Consider the following 18,131-nt stretch of genomic DNA (forward strand, 5'->3'; position numbering starts at 1 on the left):
AAACCTTTTCAAAAACTACTAAGATAAAACAACCTGTTGTTTCGAAATTTCAACCTGTTGAAATTTCAACAGCTTTTTATAAAACCCATCTTTTCAAAAGGTTAAAGATTCAAATGAACTTGGATCATCTTAAGGAGTGAATTAACTAGTTTCAAACAACTAGACAACACACACACGCCCAATAGCAAGGTCTTCAAGCTTTCCTCTTGGATTTGGAGACATCAAAGCATCTTGTTCAACAATCTTGCACCCACTTTTTAACACTTCGGTTCTAGAAAATAAAGAAATACCCTATCTTGTCCAACACTACGTTTTGAAGGGTTTTTTTATTGGTTATTTCTTTCCGCATCTCCATAATATATTCTAGATTACAAAATCCAGAAGGTATTTTCGAATCTAGAAATACTTTCCAAGTTCTATAATCCGAAAATACCTTCCAGATTTCATAATTCAGAATGTATTTTTTTAAAGAAATTCCTTATGGATTATATAATCCAAATGGTATTTCCAACCAGATTCTACAATGTTGACTTTTCTGGATCACCCATTCTGAAATTAAAAGCATCAATAAAATAAAGGTTATTTTTGGTATTTTAAAAAGTATGGTGTGCCATAAAAAACTATGAAAGTGCTAGAAGAAACAACCTGTTTTGTTTAATTGAAGTTATGAATGAATGTCTTTAAACAAATTACATATGGGCTTGAAAAGCCATTAGAATAGCGGCTTGACTTGTGAAATCAGTAAAATCTCATAATGAAAATGGGTGTTTTTTCCTGCATCCGTATATTTTTTAAAATACCAAAATTAGCTTTGACATTTTTATTTGAAAATACATTGTTATGGAGTTTAGAGATTTTCAAAAATGGGGCTCCGCAACATCTATGGATTGGTGGATCCAAAATGCATTTTTCGACTTATGGGATTGACATATTCAAAATGCATTTTTTGACTTATGGATTGGTGGATCCGAAATATATTTTTTGACTTATGGATTGGTGGATCCGAAATGCATTTTTACTTATGGATTGGTGGGTCTGGAATGTATTTTTTTACAGATAAGTTGGTGGATCCAGATTTGTTGACTTATGGATTGGTAGATCCAGAATACATTTTTTTATTTATGGTTATGGTTTTCAATAATTTGTAAAAGTATGGACAATACCAAAGGATTTGTTAAAGTTCACTATTAGTCAATTTTAAGATTCATTGAAAACCATAAACATAAACATTTCGTGATCCATTTCATGTCAACTCTTATTTGTTATCAAAAGGCCTACTTTACAAACAAAGGGAAGATCCAATCGCTAAAGCTTAGTCTACATATGTAGTTATGAGATTATAATCAAATTCATAAATCAATAAGTTGTCATGACTCATCCACTAAATTGTAAAATATTGAAGGGGTGCAAGAAGAAACACCCAACGTATAATATTCAAGTGGATGGGTCATTGTTGACTGCTTATGAAGCCCATTTGGATGATGTGTGTGTATATCCATAGACCACGACATGGACGATGATGAGTATTTATATCTTTTATGTTTTTAGTTGTAGTTTTATTTTGTAATTTGACGAAGCTACACTTTGTTTACATTATTACTTTTAAGGCTAATGGAATTAGTTCTTATATGATCATGAGTGAATTTGTTCTTTCGTATTTATAATAGTCACAATGTATGTTTACATATTCATTTATGAATTCAATTACAACCTCATATACATATGAAGACCAAACTTTGACGATTGGATAAAAATGTTTATGTTTTCCAATGACTCCTAAAATTGATTAATAGTGAAGTTCAACAAATCCTTCAATATTATTCATCTACAAATTAACATCTTACCATAAAATTGCAACAAATTATTGAAAACCACAACCAATTATCAAAAGTCAAAAAATGCATTCCAAATGCACCAGTCCATAAGTTAAAAATGCATTCCGAATCCACTAAGCATTCTAGATTCACTAATCCATAAGTCAAAAAATACATTCTGGATCTATCAATCCATAAATGAAAAAAAATGCATTCTAGATTCACCAATCCATAGTTGTTTCAGAAAGCTCTAAACCCCATAACGGTACCTTTTCAAATAAAAATGACAAGGCTAGTATGTTTTTTAAAAATGTAGGAGAGTGGGGAAGAAAAATGTAGAGGTGCAGAAAGAAAAACCCTCAAAAATTGACTCCTTTAGAGCATATATCGACCTCTTCGGAACATCTTCACTGGATACCCAATTGTAACCCTCGACAAATATCTAGGCCCTTGTTAGACATTTGCTGTGGATGTATCTAGTTCTACAGTAACTTTCTCAACCTCCTTAGAACATCTACATTTCTAGTTGTAGGAACTCGACTAATATCTCACCCATTTTGAAACATTTGCACAGGATGTATCCGAGGAAGAGATCTAATTATATCTTGCGAGATAAGTTACCAAGATAAAAGCCAATCATATTGAACATTGCATCTTAGAAAGTACCGAGATAAAAGCCAATCATACCGACCATAATAAAAAAGGAAAATCTACAGACAATCGAATGCGGTTTACGATCATCAAATAAACACCTATAATAACTTGAATTTTAGCCCTACACACCTGTTTGACGTAAAGATTGGATTGTGAACACTGAGGTTTGAGGCCTTTAGGCTAACCTTCATCCCATAGTTCATTCACTTGTCGGGCTCAAAACTAGACAACTATGTAGTTCGAAATCACACTAAGATGTCTCCTACAATTCAGATAACCCAACTAAATAGTTTGAGTTTAAATCTCCTTTAACATTTGAAAAGAAAGACAAAAACAACAAGCTTAAATGGGGGCTCTAATCATGGGTAATTTTTAGACGACTTCTTTGATAAGAACAAAGAGAAAGATAAGTTTGATTTGGGAAGCGGGGTGGGGGAGCATTTAAAAATAAAGCTCAACAAAAAGAGGGAACAGAACAGTATACAGATGTACAAAAATTCTAGTTAGAGAGATAAATCTGAGAAGCAAGAGCAACCATCCAATTGTTCATTTCTTCTTTCACAACCAATAGCATCATCAGGGTTTCAGTATGAGAATATCAGCAATGTAGCACGTTACCCGACCTGACAATCAGTCATTTCTTCTCTTATTGCTGCTGCCACTAGAATTCTGCTCAGTAAGCATTTTTATAACGTTTACTAATGCTCGCAAACGATCCCTTACGCCAAGACCATAAAGCGCTTCAACAAGTGACTCCTGAAATTCGAAGCCATTCTCTGCAAGGGGATACTGTGACAGACAAAAGGCCCATTAAAGTTTCTATTCACAGTAAAGTAACAAATACTACCTCATTTCCATATATTTAGATGTTTTAGCCGCCTTCCTTTTCTTTTTTATCACAAACAATTGATGTTTTACAATATGAGTCTAATTATTAATTTTTTTTCTCAATTATACTGTACAATAGTTGAGATTACGAATTTGTAATATAATTTATTACTATTTAATGGGATATTTAGCTATTTGCTTCCATTAAATATTTCTTAATCTGTGAGCATTAACCTTCAACATCTAAAGATACGGAAAGGAGATAGTAGTATGTTATGACAAAAAGTGTTCCTGACTCACCTGAATAGGCTTAGGTATCTTGGTTTTAACAAATGGCCACCATCTATCTTCAACAACTGCTTTAACAAGACAACAAGCTCGCAAACCTTCTACACCACCAAATCGTCCAAATCCACTGTGTTTCACACCCCCAAATGGAAGGGACTGCAAAATTATAATGCATAATTACTTCAGTGAAAATTGAATGATAACCTAGGCTGAGTTAAACAGGTTATCCACTTTCGATTTCTATTTTCCACCAGGTAATCATTTGTAATTTATTAACTTTATTTATCAATCTTCCTTTGCATTTTTAATATCAAACATGTTATTGTGTTTATACATCTTCTTTGCAAACCAAATACTTCCAATATAGAAGCAAAATACGGAAGTTTTAGGGCTATCATTTTAATTTAAATTTTGGGAATAAAAACAGTTACTTGCTGGTTGTTTAAAGTTCAAATGGGTAAATTGCCAAAATTAGAACTTGAAGGGGTAATTGGCAAAAGTTAAAAGTTGATCCTTCTACTCGCATAATGATGAACTTGGTTCTCAAACTAAAAAAAAAAATCAAGTTTAATCCTTCTTAACTTCAAAAAACATGATGAATTCTTGGAGAGAAGACTAAATTCACATGTTATTTTTAAGTTTGAGAACCAGATTCATCTATATGAAAGTATAAGGACCTTGACCACATTTAACCAAAAGGTATTGAAACTAAAAACACAATTTTCCCAAATAAAAATGGCATATCCTTCTCTTAAACATGTATCTTTACATGATTCGAAACTACACATGATGCCACACACGTTATTTCCTACACAAGTAGGTCATAACAAAATGGATGTAACAGGAAATTTTGCAACAGCAAATACATATTATTTTCTCATAATATAAAGTGATAAGCTGATTAACACGCCTGTGAAATTTCTCTGCCTTTTTATGTTCTTACCTTTTGAACTAAAATCCAGTACTAGGTTGTTGAGCCTAATTGTATGAATCAACCATTTCAAACCTTGCTTAGACTAACTTCCTTGTTAGCCCTCAGGTGTAGCTTATTTTTTCATCTTCTTAGCACACACTTGCACAGTAATCTATCTCTCCTAACCTAAATAAGTGGCTTAATAATATTTGCCAGAGCTTCTCTAATATAATTCTCATGATCAGAGAAATTGTGCAGTCAGCCTACTTGTTGAATGATCACGAGATCAACACATACTAAACTAGAAGTTAATAAGCAACATAGACAAGATAAATCATATCATTGCAGAAATTTACCTGACACATGTATGTTGATGCAAAATCATTAACTGCAGCTACCCCAGCATGTATCTGGGAAGCTATCTCTCTCGCACGACTCTGATTGCCTGAGAAAACAGCACAGCCGAGCCCATACTTTGAGTCATTTGCAAGCTTGACAACCTCCTCATCAGAGCTGAATTTCATTATCGGCATGATTGGTCCAAATACCTAGTTAAGCAATGAATTTCACCGATGAATTTGGTAAGCAGTTGCTGAAGGAGACAATATAGAAGGGGAATTCTTGAATGTAAATGTGTAAATGCGATGCATGCATATTACGGGATGAGTACCTAAATTTAATAAAATCTCAAATGGTTGCAGTCTAGGTATGGAATGTATGGGTACCTAATCAGTAATTCTAGCAATTAGATACAACAATAGTAATAACGCTTCTTGTACTTGATGGCTCACATTGTCATTGAGTTGCACTAATATAGTATTATGTAGCAAAACCAGTGTAATTGTGAAAAAAAAAAAATTGGAGTAACTGACTGTAATTAGATGATGAAAATCGTGCCAATGTGAAGTAGAAAAGATGGCCAGTTTCGTTACCTCTTCTTGCATCAATCTCATTGAGTGGTTCACATTCACAATCACAGTAGGGGGAAAATATTGATCAACTGCGTCTTCACCTATATTTCCAAGACTCCCACGGGCAACAATCTCGGCTCCTTTGTCTATAGCATCATTTAATAGGCCATCAAGTTTTTCAGAATGCTCATGCATGCATAAAGCTCCCATATCATACTTTCCAGCAAGCGGTGGGCCCTGTAAGAAATCAATAACGAACAAATTAAATAAAAATATTGACTTCTTTATACTCTACTTCTACAACAGAATATTCCTCAATAACCAATTAGCACCAAGCTCTTATTTTATTGAGGAATGTTAAAGCACTCTGAATGAACATAAATTTCTAATTCTTTTGCCGCTACTCTCAAACAGTATATAATCATGAAATCCAGATTTCAGCACTTTCTCTTTCAAGGGAAAATATCATCTCAGAAGAGAATTGGAGTATGCCAGTGATGCTATTTAAATTTAATTTGTTCATCACTAAAAATTCTATTTCATTGCTATACATCAACAATTCACAGATACAATTTATTTTGAAGAGTTCCAAATACACAGAACACACACATAATGCTAACATTTTTTTTCGAAGGTTTATGCATCAAATGGATGCTTGGGGTTGTACTGATAAAGAAGAGGAGAAATGGGAGAAACAAAAGACATGCAGAAGTTCAACAAAAAATAGAGGACAAATGCAATGTATTCTGAATCAAATAGATGACTATTTCTCATAGTTTTTGGCAATGAACGAGAACAGAAACAGCAGATGTATAAACACTATGATAGATTTCTGATAAGAGCAAACTAGTGGCAATGAGGTGCAAACATAAATGATTTTATGCGTCAGAAGCCCATTGTGAAAGTTACAGAGAGTAAAGAATTATTTTATCAACGACCTTTTATTAAAAACACTTACAGCTGTAACAGACTTCACAATTTTAGTGACTTTACTGACAAAAGAAGAATAAATTTCCCTGTGGACATATAATCGCTCTGCCCCAGCACAGTTCTGTCCACTTGACTGAAGAACAGCCCTGACAGCAATTTGTGCGACCTATATTCAGCCAATCAAAGCCTGTTAAAACTAAGGTACTCAAGAATGGAGATCTCATGAAGCTTTTATGATTAATAATCACATCCAAGCTTTGGGGAATCTGAACAGGTAGAAATTATTCATACATGATCTAGATCAACATCTTCACAGACAATAAATGCATCTTTCCCACCAAGCTCCAGTGTCACTGGTATAAGTGTGTTGGCAGCATTGTTCATTATCTGCATAAAAAGCCAAAGCGTATTAACATAGCACAATTCATGTGAAATAGGATGCCATCATAAACAATGAATGGAATGATTGAAGTAATAAATTATGACACAATTCTAGGTGAGAACACATTCAACTGACCAGAAGAATCATACCATCTTACCAACACCAGGCGATCCAACAAATATGACTTTATCAACAGAAGATACTAATGCTTCTCCTGTTTCAGCAAACCTGGAAGAAGGTCCAATCAGTGCCATGGATGATAAAAACAACCAAAGAACAGAAAGGAAAAAAGAATGATAAGACAAATGGCCATACCCTGTTATCACCTCAACAAGGTCCTCTGGAGCTCCTATGGCAGCTAGGGCTGATTGGATGATCCGGAAGTAAAAGCATCCAGACCAACTTGCATGTTCTGATATCTACAATAAGAAGCATATAATTTTCAGTCAAATTGAAAAAACATAAAAGCGATTTATACAGTTAAATACCCATTCTCCTGAAAGCTCAAGAGAGTAGTAGGCGGAAGCTCAAAAATGGTTTCGTGTCTCTGACTCTAGCATGATCCTTGTGCAATAGCCTTTTCGGGCTTAATGCATAGATAGTGCACAGCCCATATTAAACCCTAAACTTGTGCATAGATAATGCATAGATAGTGCAATAGCCTTGTGCTGAAATTCAGATTAATTTTATTAGCAGAAACTATATCAATCTTTTAAATGGTTATTAGGTGCACGTTCATCATAAGTTTTATATCTCAAGAGTGAGTATTGCACAATGCAAGATATTTTCATTTTTTAATATATTTTTACCAAGGAATATAACCTAATTGCCATTAAGTACAAATGTAAGCAATGTATAAAACAACATAGTACACACACAGCATGAAGAATAATTGTGGATAGGTAGATAACAATATAGTTTATACCTTAATAACAATACCATTTCCAGAAAAAATTGCCGCCAGCATAGGATTAAAAATATTGTGGAAAGGATAATTCCATGAAACAATTGCGCCAATAACACCAAGGGGATGAAACTCTACTTTAGCTCTTTTATGGAGCATTGATCTCCCGGAAGACCTACAAAGATTTTTATTTATCAAACGCTGGAGAAAAAAAAAAGAAAGTGATTGTGGAAGTGACTTTAGATAATTTTCTATTATATAGTAGAGATATTAAATGAATGTATAAGGAAGAAATTATCACTTTTTTTTATAAAACAATGGATGTCTTATAAGTTATAAGGCTTAATTTTGGTGTAAGAAAGGCACAGGGAGAACCGAAAATATAATGAGACAGATAATACATGATTATCAGTTTAAGGAAAGAAACAAGTTAACTACTGGCAAAAGAAGGTACCGATATTCAGGCTTTAACCACTGCTCACCCTCTGACAGTAGCCAATTGATCTTCTCACAAGTTGTCATTATTTCTCCTAAAGAGGCATCTACCATTGTCTTTCCAGTATCTCGGGAAGATATTCTAATGAAAGAACATAAACTAGAGTATGTTATCAACATTCTTATGCAATGACCACCATGTACATCTACTACAAAATGAATTAAGATTACGATAATAAAAACAGTGTATGGTTACGAAAGATTCATATATTTCCTAAAATGTCACAAAAGTGATACAGAAGTTTATACCACAAAAGGTTCCAAGCAGTGTATAAATAGAATATAAAATTTCCCCCACAACCATGGAAAAACAAGAGCTCTTACTCGCATATAAGTGCTTGATGTTTAATTATATACTTCAAAAGTATACGCAAAAATAAGCGTCTTTGCTTGAAGCTGGACTTTGCCCACATTTTCTGTGCCTTCCTTACTTTTGCCACTCGATCCTTGACCTATCCATTAATGCAAAATCAGTTATAGTTAATCTGGCAATGTTTTACTTGCAAAAAATTTACTTAAAAACTAGGAACCATATTTGAAGGTGCATGCTCTGCAATAACTGGTATTCACATCAATATTGTCATCTTAGTTGATCTGGATGCCTTGTCATTAATGTTTCCATATGTATAATGACCAATATGAATGCTAATGGTAAATCATTTTTAAAACAAGTGCAAACATTCATAAACAAGAAAAAAATGAATGGAAACAAAATATGACAACATCAGGAAAATTTGTGACAACAAAGATATAAAAGGAATAACATAAAACTTGTACCTCAACTAGACAACAAAATGAACAATCAGCAATCACATTAAAACTGACCAACGATGTGCTAATGCCAATCACCAACAATTCGGCTTCCCACTCAAATGGTGTTAATATTCTGGTAAATATTATTGTAAAGAAGAAATATTCTTTTTGGACCGTGCTGTCATTATTGCACACGCACTCCAGCGCTGCTCTAGTTTAGTATAAAATTTTATCCAGAAGGCAGAATATATGATCAGACAGATTTTCTTCAGCACAACTAGCATATTTCTTGCATGGAAATGATGTCCTAGTAGATTTCGACTGTGCTTGAAACCAGTTTGCACCACTTTAAATGGAAGATTGCTTGAATTGAAAACTAAATGTTCTTCCAAGTCTATGATGAGATAAGATGTGTATATCAGTACTGCAACGCAATACACACACACATATATAACTCATAATACATAATAAATATATAATTGCAATTATGCAAGTTCAAATTAGGAACATACTTCCAGGACAACACTAAACTAAACAAAAAGTTTGAATCATTGTCATCGTTAATCACTTCGTATTGTCTACATATAGGAACAGTATCAATCTCATTCCTTTCTTGAAATCATTCCTAAAGAGGACAAATTTCTAATATTTTGGTTCATCAAGGGACAATGATGATTTTTATTACTGCACATGCTTCTATATTTCATATACAACTAAAGTGGATTTTCATAACTTTTGTTAAAAGACTTGTATGCTTCACATATGCTGTTAAAGGCTTGGATACTTCACATATGTGTATTGGTCAAGTATCCAGGAGTATCAATATCAATATAGGATACGTTATGGATACAAATACTTTAAGCAAACTAAACTATTGGTGCTTCATAGTTCCTTATCAAACGATTACGAGCTTCGGCAATATAGACAAATACTCACTGACCTCATCATGCGTCAATGCAGGAACGTATCCCAAATATTTCATAGTTGCTGGCTCATAGCACTGAACTATCTTCCCTGATTGCTGCGACGTTCCCCTCGGAGGTACCTGGATTTGAAACAACGACAAATCCCAGCGATTGTGAAAAATAAACGCAATACTTTACCATGCAACAATTAGCAAGATTCTTTCCATCATATACAATGTGTACCAAAGCAGAGAGAGAGAGACTCACATATATGAAACTATTCTCCTGCATCAGGTTTCCATCGTCCAGTACTGCAATTATCACAATTTCAGCGTCACAACACAACATCGTATGTATGAATGTATAGATAGATAGATAGATAGATAGATATAGTGATAGAGTACCATCGGAAGTGTCAACGTCGATGGAAGGAACCTTAGGAGGAATGAGCATGAGAAGGAACCTACAGATACCGTAAGCTAAGGCTAAAACGAGCAATGGCCACCAAAACGCCATTGGAAATTTGGAAATTCAATACGAAATGGAAATTCGCAGATTCAATCGGATGAAAACCAGCAACACCTAGGGCTTGGAGTTGGATCGATGCTCACTAACTTGAAGATTGTGCAGAGTGTTTTTACAGGACAGCGCTCTCACTCAGTCAGTCAGTGAAAGTGTAAGCGTTGTGAAGATGGTGACGATGACATTGATATTAACGATAACGATCTTTATGAGCAAATGGCACGAAATGAGGGAAAAGGAAACCAGATTCCATTCGTAGCGTGATGCGTCTTGTCGTTATTAATGTACTTTACTTCTCTGCTGGGTCTCCTCCATCATCTCTCTCTGCATTCTTTATCTTCCTTTCTCAAGGAAGGAGCGATTAAATTAAATCCAGGAAAAAAAATAGAAAAAGAAAATAAATAGTAGGTATCTTGTAATATTTTTAGTAAAATGAGGTTAAGAAGAGACCTAACCAACAAATTCCCTGTCTCTCTCGATCCCAGGACCCGCGTGGCTGTGCTGGATGAATCAACTCTGAACTTATCAGTACCAAACTGTCTTTTTCTCTTAAATTATTATTATTATTATTATTATTATTATTATTATTATTATTATAAATTTATTTGATCCGAGAATAAATCTTTAATGATATTATATAAAATATAAATTGGTAAATAAAGCTCTAATTTAAATTAAAGTATGACACAAATTATACCACATATTACCTTATGTAAGTTTTTTCTTATAAGAAACTGTTCTACTTAATGAGTTATTTCTTATAAAAAGTTATTAATAGTTCATTGCATTCCATTATCATTGAATACTTTAATTTTTTTCATTTTTTTTAAAATATTATTCTATTTTTAAATTTTATAAAAGAAATTACTTAATGTAGTTGTTTTTACCGAAAATGATTTGAAAGTGCAACTTGGTGGGAACTGGATGTTCCTCACGTAACGAGCTCTCAGTTGGTCTCTAATGTGAAAGGAAAATTCATCTAAAAATGACTATATAATATTTAAGTAAGTAGAACATGAGATAAACAAAGATAATGAACTTCGGTACACTTATTTTTTTCAAATTAGCATAAACAATTTAAATGTGACATTTATAACACTTCAAAAATAGCTTTCACACTATATTGTAAACCTATTAAAGATCATGCACACAATTTATGGTCAAAATATAAACTTAAATATACACATTAATAAGTATAAATAAAGGATAAAAAATAATTTTTTTTATCTTTTTAGATGTTGCTCTTGAAAATATTCATAATACAAACAAACATATGCAATAGTAAGTTGAAATAAATTTCTAACTTACAAAATATAAGTAAATAAAATCAATTATACTAATAATTTATAAATAATTCATTTTTTCAATCAAACATAGATATACAAAATTTATGTACAATAATTCAATTTTGTTCTAATAGCAATATACAACAACCATATAAACTACATATGGATATATACGTAAAAATCATTCAATATTCATATAGATCACACATGAATTTATACATCAAGAATATTCAATAACCATATAAATCACACATGGATTTATATATCAAGGATATTTAATAGGCGGAATCTCAACTAATGTCTTCCGAAAGACTCATATTAAGTAGCCCCTACCAAAAACTAACATATCATTTATTAATACACAATACTTAGATTTACAAATAAACCTAAGAGAAATAATCAGGGTATGTTCAACACATTTAATATTGTGTTTCTATAGTGGGTCACAATGTGTAATTAACTACCTCGTCAGCTTCTCGATGCCTGAGGTCTTAGTCTATGTGATGTAAACTATTAGTGAAGCTAGAAGATATTTGTTACAACATAGGAATCAATACTTCATACACAAATCAAACAACAATTCATTCGCTATCTCAAATGTATAACCTCAATTCCACACAAATTTCATCATTCTCATACAATACATATCATTTAAAACACTTCACAAATTAATTTAATATACAAATTAATATTCATTTTACATTTATAAAAACATCCATACATAGTCTAATCCAATTCATTGAAGAGACAAAAAGAAAAGACAAGAATGAAAAGTTTTTTTAGCACGAGCAAGAATATTTTAGCTTAAGCGAGAATGGGTTCACTTCAACGAAAATATTTTAGCTTTAGCAAAAATTGGGCCAATGGTTGATTTTGTTAGTGTTGTTTTCGCTTGAGCAAGAAATTTTTTTCGATTAAGTGAGAATTTTCTTCGCTTGAGCGAAAACAGGGCTAAGAACAAGTTTGAGTGCATGATTATTTTCGTTTAAGCAAGAGTAGTATTGTTGTAACAAAAATATCATAAAATCAACCTCAAGAGTATAATCAAAGGCATTTTCAAAGATCTTTTAAAACATATTGCAATAATATAACTTGTAAAATTTCAAATTGATCAATCCAAACTATGATTTTGTTCAAACATCATCCTCCAATCATTTAAATCCAATATAAATTATTCAAACTCATGTATTCACCAAACCATAATCAAACTCAGTTTAACAAACTTTATACTCTAACATACATAATTCAATTACTAGATTAACTTCTTATCTAAATCAACAATCATAAGATTCTATCAAAAATATAAATAGCTTCCCTTAACTGTAATTTCTTATTCCAAGGAAATTCCAATTCAAGAGGGAAGTCACTCCAAAATCTAAGACCTAGAGTAGGGTATTCAAATATTACCAAATTTTAATATGAGTTTAACCAAGTTGAGAGGAACACTTTTTCAACTAACTCCGTCAAAATTGATGACAAAATCATAAGGAAATAAAGAGAAATATTTGGGATAAATAAGAACTTACTCTATTTGATAATATGATCGAGCAAAAATGAATTGGGTTATGTGCCATCTTCTAAGTGTTGAAGATGGTTGCTGCCCCTTCAAGATTGTGTTTGATGAAGACTTATATGTAGTGTTTGATGAAGACTTGTATGTACTTTTCATGTAATTTTGCTTTGCTTTAAGTATGTCTTAGTTAGTGCTTAGAGGTAGTCTAAGAGTGGCTTTTTGCTGAGTAACTCACCTCATAACCACTGACCATGTGATAAGAACAAGCATAAGTTTTCTTAAACTGTTTTTCACATGTTTTACACAAAAACACGTTTACTACATAAAAATAAATCTGTTCTTTTCTAAATAAACAGATTCATTTTTTCACTGATGCCTTGGCTAAAGTCTTGTAAAAATTTGATTTTGTGCATCAGGTATTTTGACTAAGTCTTCTTCTTTTCAAAACGACTGAGTTTTAAATTGTTAAACTTTCTCTGTTTTCGTTTTGAAAAATAAATCTGTTCATCTGTAAATGAATAGATTCTTTTTGCCTCTGGTGCCATGTCAAGCTTAAACGTTTTTCAGTTTTATCTCAGCACCAGAATGGTTGACTAAAGTCTCCTCACTTAACAAATTCTCTAACTGCTTTTGAAAATAAATCAGTTCATTTTATTTTCAATCTGTTCATTTTATAACAGCTTTAACTGTTTTTCAAAATTCTGTTATAAGCTGGCTTTCTATAAAATGCAAACTTGTTTTCTGAGTTTATAACGATTATAACAATTTCATACATTTGCAAAAACAAGTTTTGACAGCAGAGAGTTAAGTATTTTCAAAGGATTAGCATTTGTTCTTCAAAGATTTCAAAAAATCACAAAGTGCTTGTTCTTGGTTTGGTTCCAAAAGCTTGGTGTGAGGTGCAGCTACTGTTCTAGGAATCTTGCCTACTGGTTTAAGGCAGATCTGTGTATCCTCAATCGGGTGTAGTCGTTTCACATCTCTATCTTGTAATAGTTTGGTTGAACACTCTTCTTGATAGGTGTTCTTGAAGAGTGGGTGTGTGTGTATGCTGAAATAGGTTTTTCCAGCAAGAGTACCTAAGTTCTTGTAGGTTTCAAGAACAGTGGGAAATGTACTTGGTTGTACTGTGTGTTAGTGATTTCCACTTGTTGTTGGTGAAGACTGGATGTAGCTCAGGTTGAGTGAACCAGTATAATTGCTTGTGTTCATTCTCTCTCACTCTCTGCAATTTCGTTTCTGCATAATTGATAAAACAGCAAAGAAATAAATCTGTTCAATTGAAAATAAATCTGTTCTTTTTGGGCACTGTGCATACTGTTCTTGATTTCTGAAAAAGTTGTTTTAATCTGATAAGAACATATAAAATCTGCTAAAAGCCATTGGAACAGATTGACTGTGATAGGTTGCACAAGAAACTGTCAATGCTATTAATTGAACCTTAAACAATTACTTAAAGTTAAAGCTTGCTATTCTGTGATTCATTGTTCTTAATTTCTGGAAAATTGCTTGACATCAAGAAGAACACTCATAGTCTGTTAAAAGCCATTAGAACAGGTTGTTTGCAAAGGTCACTCAATTAACTAGCATGCTATCAATTGAACCTTAATCACTTGCTTGAAATTGAAGCTTGCTGTTTTGTGTTTCACTGTTTTTCAAATCTGATATTTGTGTGTGTGCTGCTGGAAATTCTCACTGCATAATCTTGTGATTAACCTTGCTGAATTAAAAGCGTTTCAAACAAAAACAGTGCTGAAATAAATCTGTTCATTTTCACATAAACCGATTTATTTTCTGTAAAACTGTGTTAAACACTGTTTCTGCGAGAAAGTTTTAAAAGGTCAATTCACCCCCCCCCCCCCTCTTGAACTTTGGCACTATTAAACCCAACAATTGGTATCAAGAGCTAGGACTTGTATTTTAATCAAGTTTGTTTGTAATAATGTCTGAGTTTAATGTGCTTCTTGCTGAGGGTTCTGCTGTTAATAGACCACCTATGTTCAATGGAATGAATTATGCATTTTGGAAAGTTAGAATGAGAATTTTCATGGAATCCATTGATTCATTAATTTGGGAAGCTGTGGTCAATGGACCTTATGTGCCAATGCAGGTTGTCAAGGATGAACAAGTGGAAAAGCCAAGATCAGAATGGAATGAGACCGAAAGGAGGAAGGCTCAACATGATCTTGTGGCCAAGAACATCATAACCTCTGCATTGACAATGGATGAGTTCTTCAGGATATCCCAATGTAAGTCAGCTAAGGAGATGTGGGAAGTCTTAGAAGTGACTCATGAGGGTACTGAAGATGTGAAAAGGTCAAGGAAACATGCACTCATCCAAGAATATGAGCTGTTTAGAATGCAACCCGAGGAGAGCATTGCTGATGTGCAGAAGAGATTCACCCACATTGTGAATCACCTCACTGGCTTGGGAAAAGAATTTGACAGAGAGGAACTCAACATAAAGATATTGAAGTGCCTCGACAGAAGCTGGCAACCAAAGGTGACAGCTATCTCTGAAAGCCGTGATCTGTCAAAGTTGGGAACTGCTGCATTGTTTGGAAAGCTGATGGAGCATGAGCTAGAGCTCAAAAGACTAAAAGAGCAGGAAACAACAGAGAGAAAACCCAAAGGTCTTGCACTAAAAGCAACTGAATTGGATGAGATCAAGGAGGAAAAAGAAGATGCTGAAGATGATGACACAATCAGCCTTCTTACAAAAAGATTCAGCAAATTCTTAAGGAAGAAAAGCAAAAATAGGAACCAGCAGAAAAGAAGGTATCCTAAACCCAATGATTTAAATTCCTCTAAATATACTTGCTTTGGATGTGGCAAAACAGGGCATATCAAAACAGATTGTCCAGACAATCAAACTAAGGACAAATCTGCCAGCAAGAAATTTGAAAGGAACAAAGGAAGAAGAGCCTACATCTCATGGGAGGAAAATGAAGTATCCTCAACTAGCAGCTCTTCAACAGAAGATAAGGAGAACAATCTGTGTTTCATGATGAAGGATGAGGAGTCAAGCTCTGATTCAGTAAGTAATTTCTCTGTTGATTCTGATAACTATGATGATTTGCTTGCTGCCTTCAAGGAAACACATGATGAAGCCAATAGGCTAGCTGTAATTTGTAATAAGCTGCAAAAGGTAAATAATGTGCTTGCACCTAAAGTAAAAACACTTGAGGAAGAATTGCATAAGGCCAAAACAGATTTGGTAAGCCTTGAACTGACTTGCTTGCATGCCTCTATTAAATCCTGTGAAAACTGCAAAAAATTGGAAAAACAAGTGGAGTATTTGCTGAAAACCCTTTCCAATTTCACCAAGGGAAGAGAAAACCTTGAGTCTCTCCTTGGATCACAGAATGTTGTTTTCAATAAGAATGGACTTGGTTATACCCCTGGAAATACAACCAATGTCAAAAAGCTTTCAAGTTTTTTTGTTCCAGCAAAATCAGCTTTTTCAGCTTTTAACAGTGGCAAAAAGGCATCTCATGTAACCTGTTTTTACTGCATGAAATCTGGTCATACATCTAGGTCTTGCATTGCTAGAAAGCATCTTGTTCCTAAGAACTTAGCAAAATGGCTACCAAAGAGAAGGTTTTAATCTGTGCTGGACCCTATGCTGAAAAGGGTACCATTTGTATATTTTTTATTCTGTTTTGCAGATTGGAAGCATGAAAAACCAGTGGTACTTGGACAGTGGCTGCTCCAAGCATATGACTGGAGATCTTACAAAGTTCACCAGCTTAAAGCTCAAAGCAGAAGGACTTGTAACCTATGGTGATAATAACCGAGGGAGGATTTTGGGCAGAGGAACTGTTGGAACAGGGAATTCAACAACCATTGAGAATGTGCTGTATGTAGAAGGACTCAAGCATAGTCTTCTCAGCATAAGCCAGCTTTGTGACAAAGGATACAAAGTGAATTTTGAGTCAAATGGCTGCACAATCTCAAGTAATTCATCTAGTAAGGTACTGTTTACTGGTAAGAGAGTGAATAACATTTATCTGTTGAATATCATGGAAACTAACTCTTCAAATGAGTGTTTGCTGTCCAGAAGTGATGAGTCTTGGTTGTGGCACAGGAGGTTAGCTCACATACACACAAATCACTTGAATAAATTGAAATCTAAAGATTTAGTTTCTGGTTTACCTAACATTAAATTTCAGGACAACAGGCTTTGTGATGCTTGTGTGAAAGGTAAACAAATCAAATCCTCTTTCAAGTTAAAGGATATTGTCTCTACAAAAAATCCATTGGATGTGTTACATATGGACTTATTTGGTCCATCTAGAGTTGCTAGCTTGGCTGGAAATTTATATGCTTTAGTTGTTGTGGATGATTACTCTAGATTTACATGGACTCTATTTCTTGCACATAAACATGATGCTTATTCTGCCTTTAAGAGATTAGCAAAAAATTCTGCAAAATGAAAATGGTTGCTGCATAAAATCTATTCGAAGTGATCATGGGGGAGAGTTTCAAAATGCTAAGTTTGAGAGGTTCTGTGAGAAGCATGGGATAGCTCATACCTTTTCAGCCCCTAGGACACCCCAACAAAATGGTGTAGTTGAAAGGAAAAATAGATTACTAGAGGAACTTGCTAGAACTATGTTAAATGAATCTAAGCTTCCTAAGTATTTTTGGGCTGATGCTGTTTATACTGCAGGTTATGTCTTAAATAGGACCTTAATAAAACCAATTCTTAAGAAAACCCCATATGAATTGTATAAGGGCAGAAAACCTAGTGTGAGTCACCTTAGAGTATTTGGGTGTAAATGTTTTGTATTGAATAATGGCAAAGAAAATCTTGGTAAGTTTGATGCTAAATCTGATGAAGGTGTGCACATTGGTTATGCTTTGAATGGTCATGCATATAGAGTCTTCAATAAAAGGTTGCTCATAGTAGAAGAATCAATGCATGTAGTTTTTGATGAAACTGATCATAGTATACCTAAAATTGCTGCTGATGAACCTGACAGTAATGAATTTAAATCTGTTTTAAATCAAAATGAATCGATTCATTTTGA

The 18,131-nt window shown here is 33.6% G+C and overlaps 1 protein-coding gene across 6 annotated transcripts; it reads right to left on the minus strand.

Annotated features, from left to right (window-relative positions):
- Positions 1–2,827: 2,827 nt before the first annotated feature.
- ALDH22A1 (aldehyde dehydrogenase 22A1) lies at positions 2,828–10,823 on the minus strand. Of its 6 annotated transcripts, none has more exons than XM_068607419.1 (15): positions 10,750–10,823; positions 10,182–10,636; positions 10,045–10,088; positions 9,813–9,917; positions 8,444–8,571; positions 8,079–8,201; positions 7,646–7,799; positions 7,036–7,139; positions 6,870–6,948; positions 6,630–6,725; positions 6,367–6,504; positions 5,430–5,645; positions 4,854–5,045; positions 3,597–3,740; positions 2,828–3,257 (listed from the first exon to the last, which is right to left on the minus strand). In XM_068607419.1, exons 2-15 carry the CDS (start codon positions 10,291–10,293, stop codon positions 3,099–3,101), a joined length of 1,794 nt encoding a protein of 597 aa, XP_068463520.1. In that variant the 5' UTR covers positions 10,294–10,636; positions 10,750–10,823; the 3' UTR covers positions 2,828–3,098. The 6 variants fall into 6 exon arrangements, with proteins under 6 accessions (XP_068463520.1, XP_068463518.1, XP_068463519.1 ...); XM_068607417.1 differs by having other exon boundaries at positions 10,182–10,640; positions 10,750–10,821; XM_068607418.1 differs by having other exon boundaries at positions 10,182–10,640; positions 10,755–10,797.
- Between the last annotated feature and the right edge of the window lie 7,308 nt (positions 10,824–18,131).

The sequence above is a fragment of the Phaseolus vulgaris genome, chromosome 3 (genome assembly GCF_051622355.1).
Source record: "Phaseolus vulgaris cultivar YP4 chromosome 3, ASM5162235v1, whole genome shotgun sequence".
Lineage (NCBI taxonomy): Eukaryota > Viridiplantae > Streptophyta > Magnoliopsida > Fabales > Fabaceae > Phaseolus > Phaseolus vulgaris.

Bases quoted from the DNA above. Each gene is read 5' to 3' on its own strand.
- ALDH22A1 (XM_090300621.1), bottom strand. From the start codon at position 10,293: ATGGCGTTTTGGTGGCCATTGCTCGTTTTAGCCTTAGCTTACGGTATC. The intron at 6,726-6,869 runs GTATGATTCTTC...CTTTTTATGCAG, and splicing joins CGCCTGGTGTTGGTAAGATG to ATAATGAACAATGCTGCCAA. The intron at 5,646-6,366 runs GTAAGTGTTTTT...GATTTCTTACAG, and splicing joins TTGTGAAGTCTGTTACAGCT to GGCCCACCGCTTGCTGGAAA.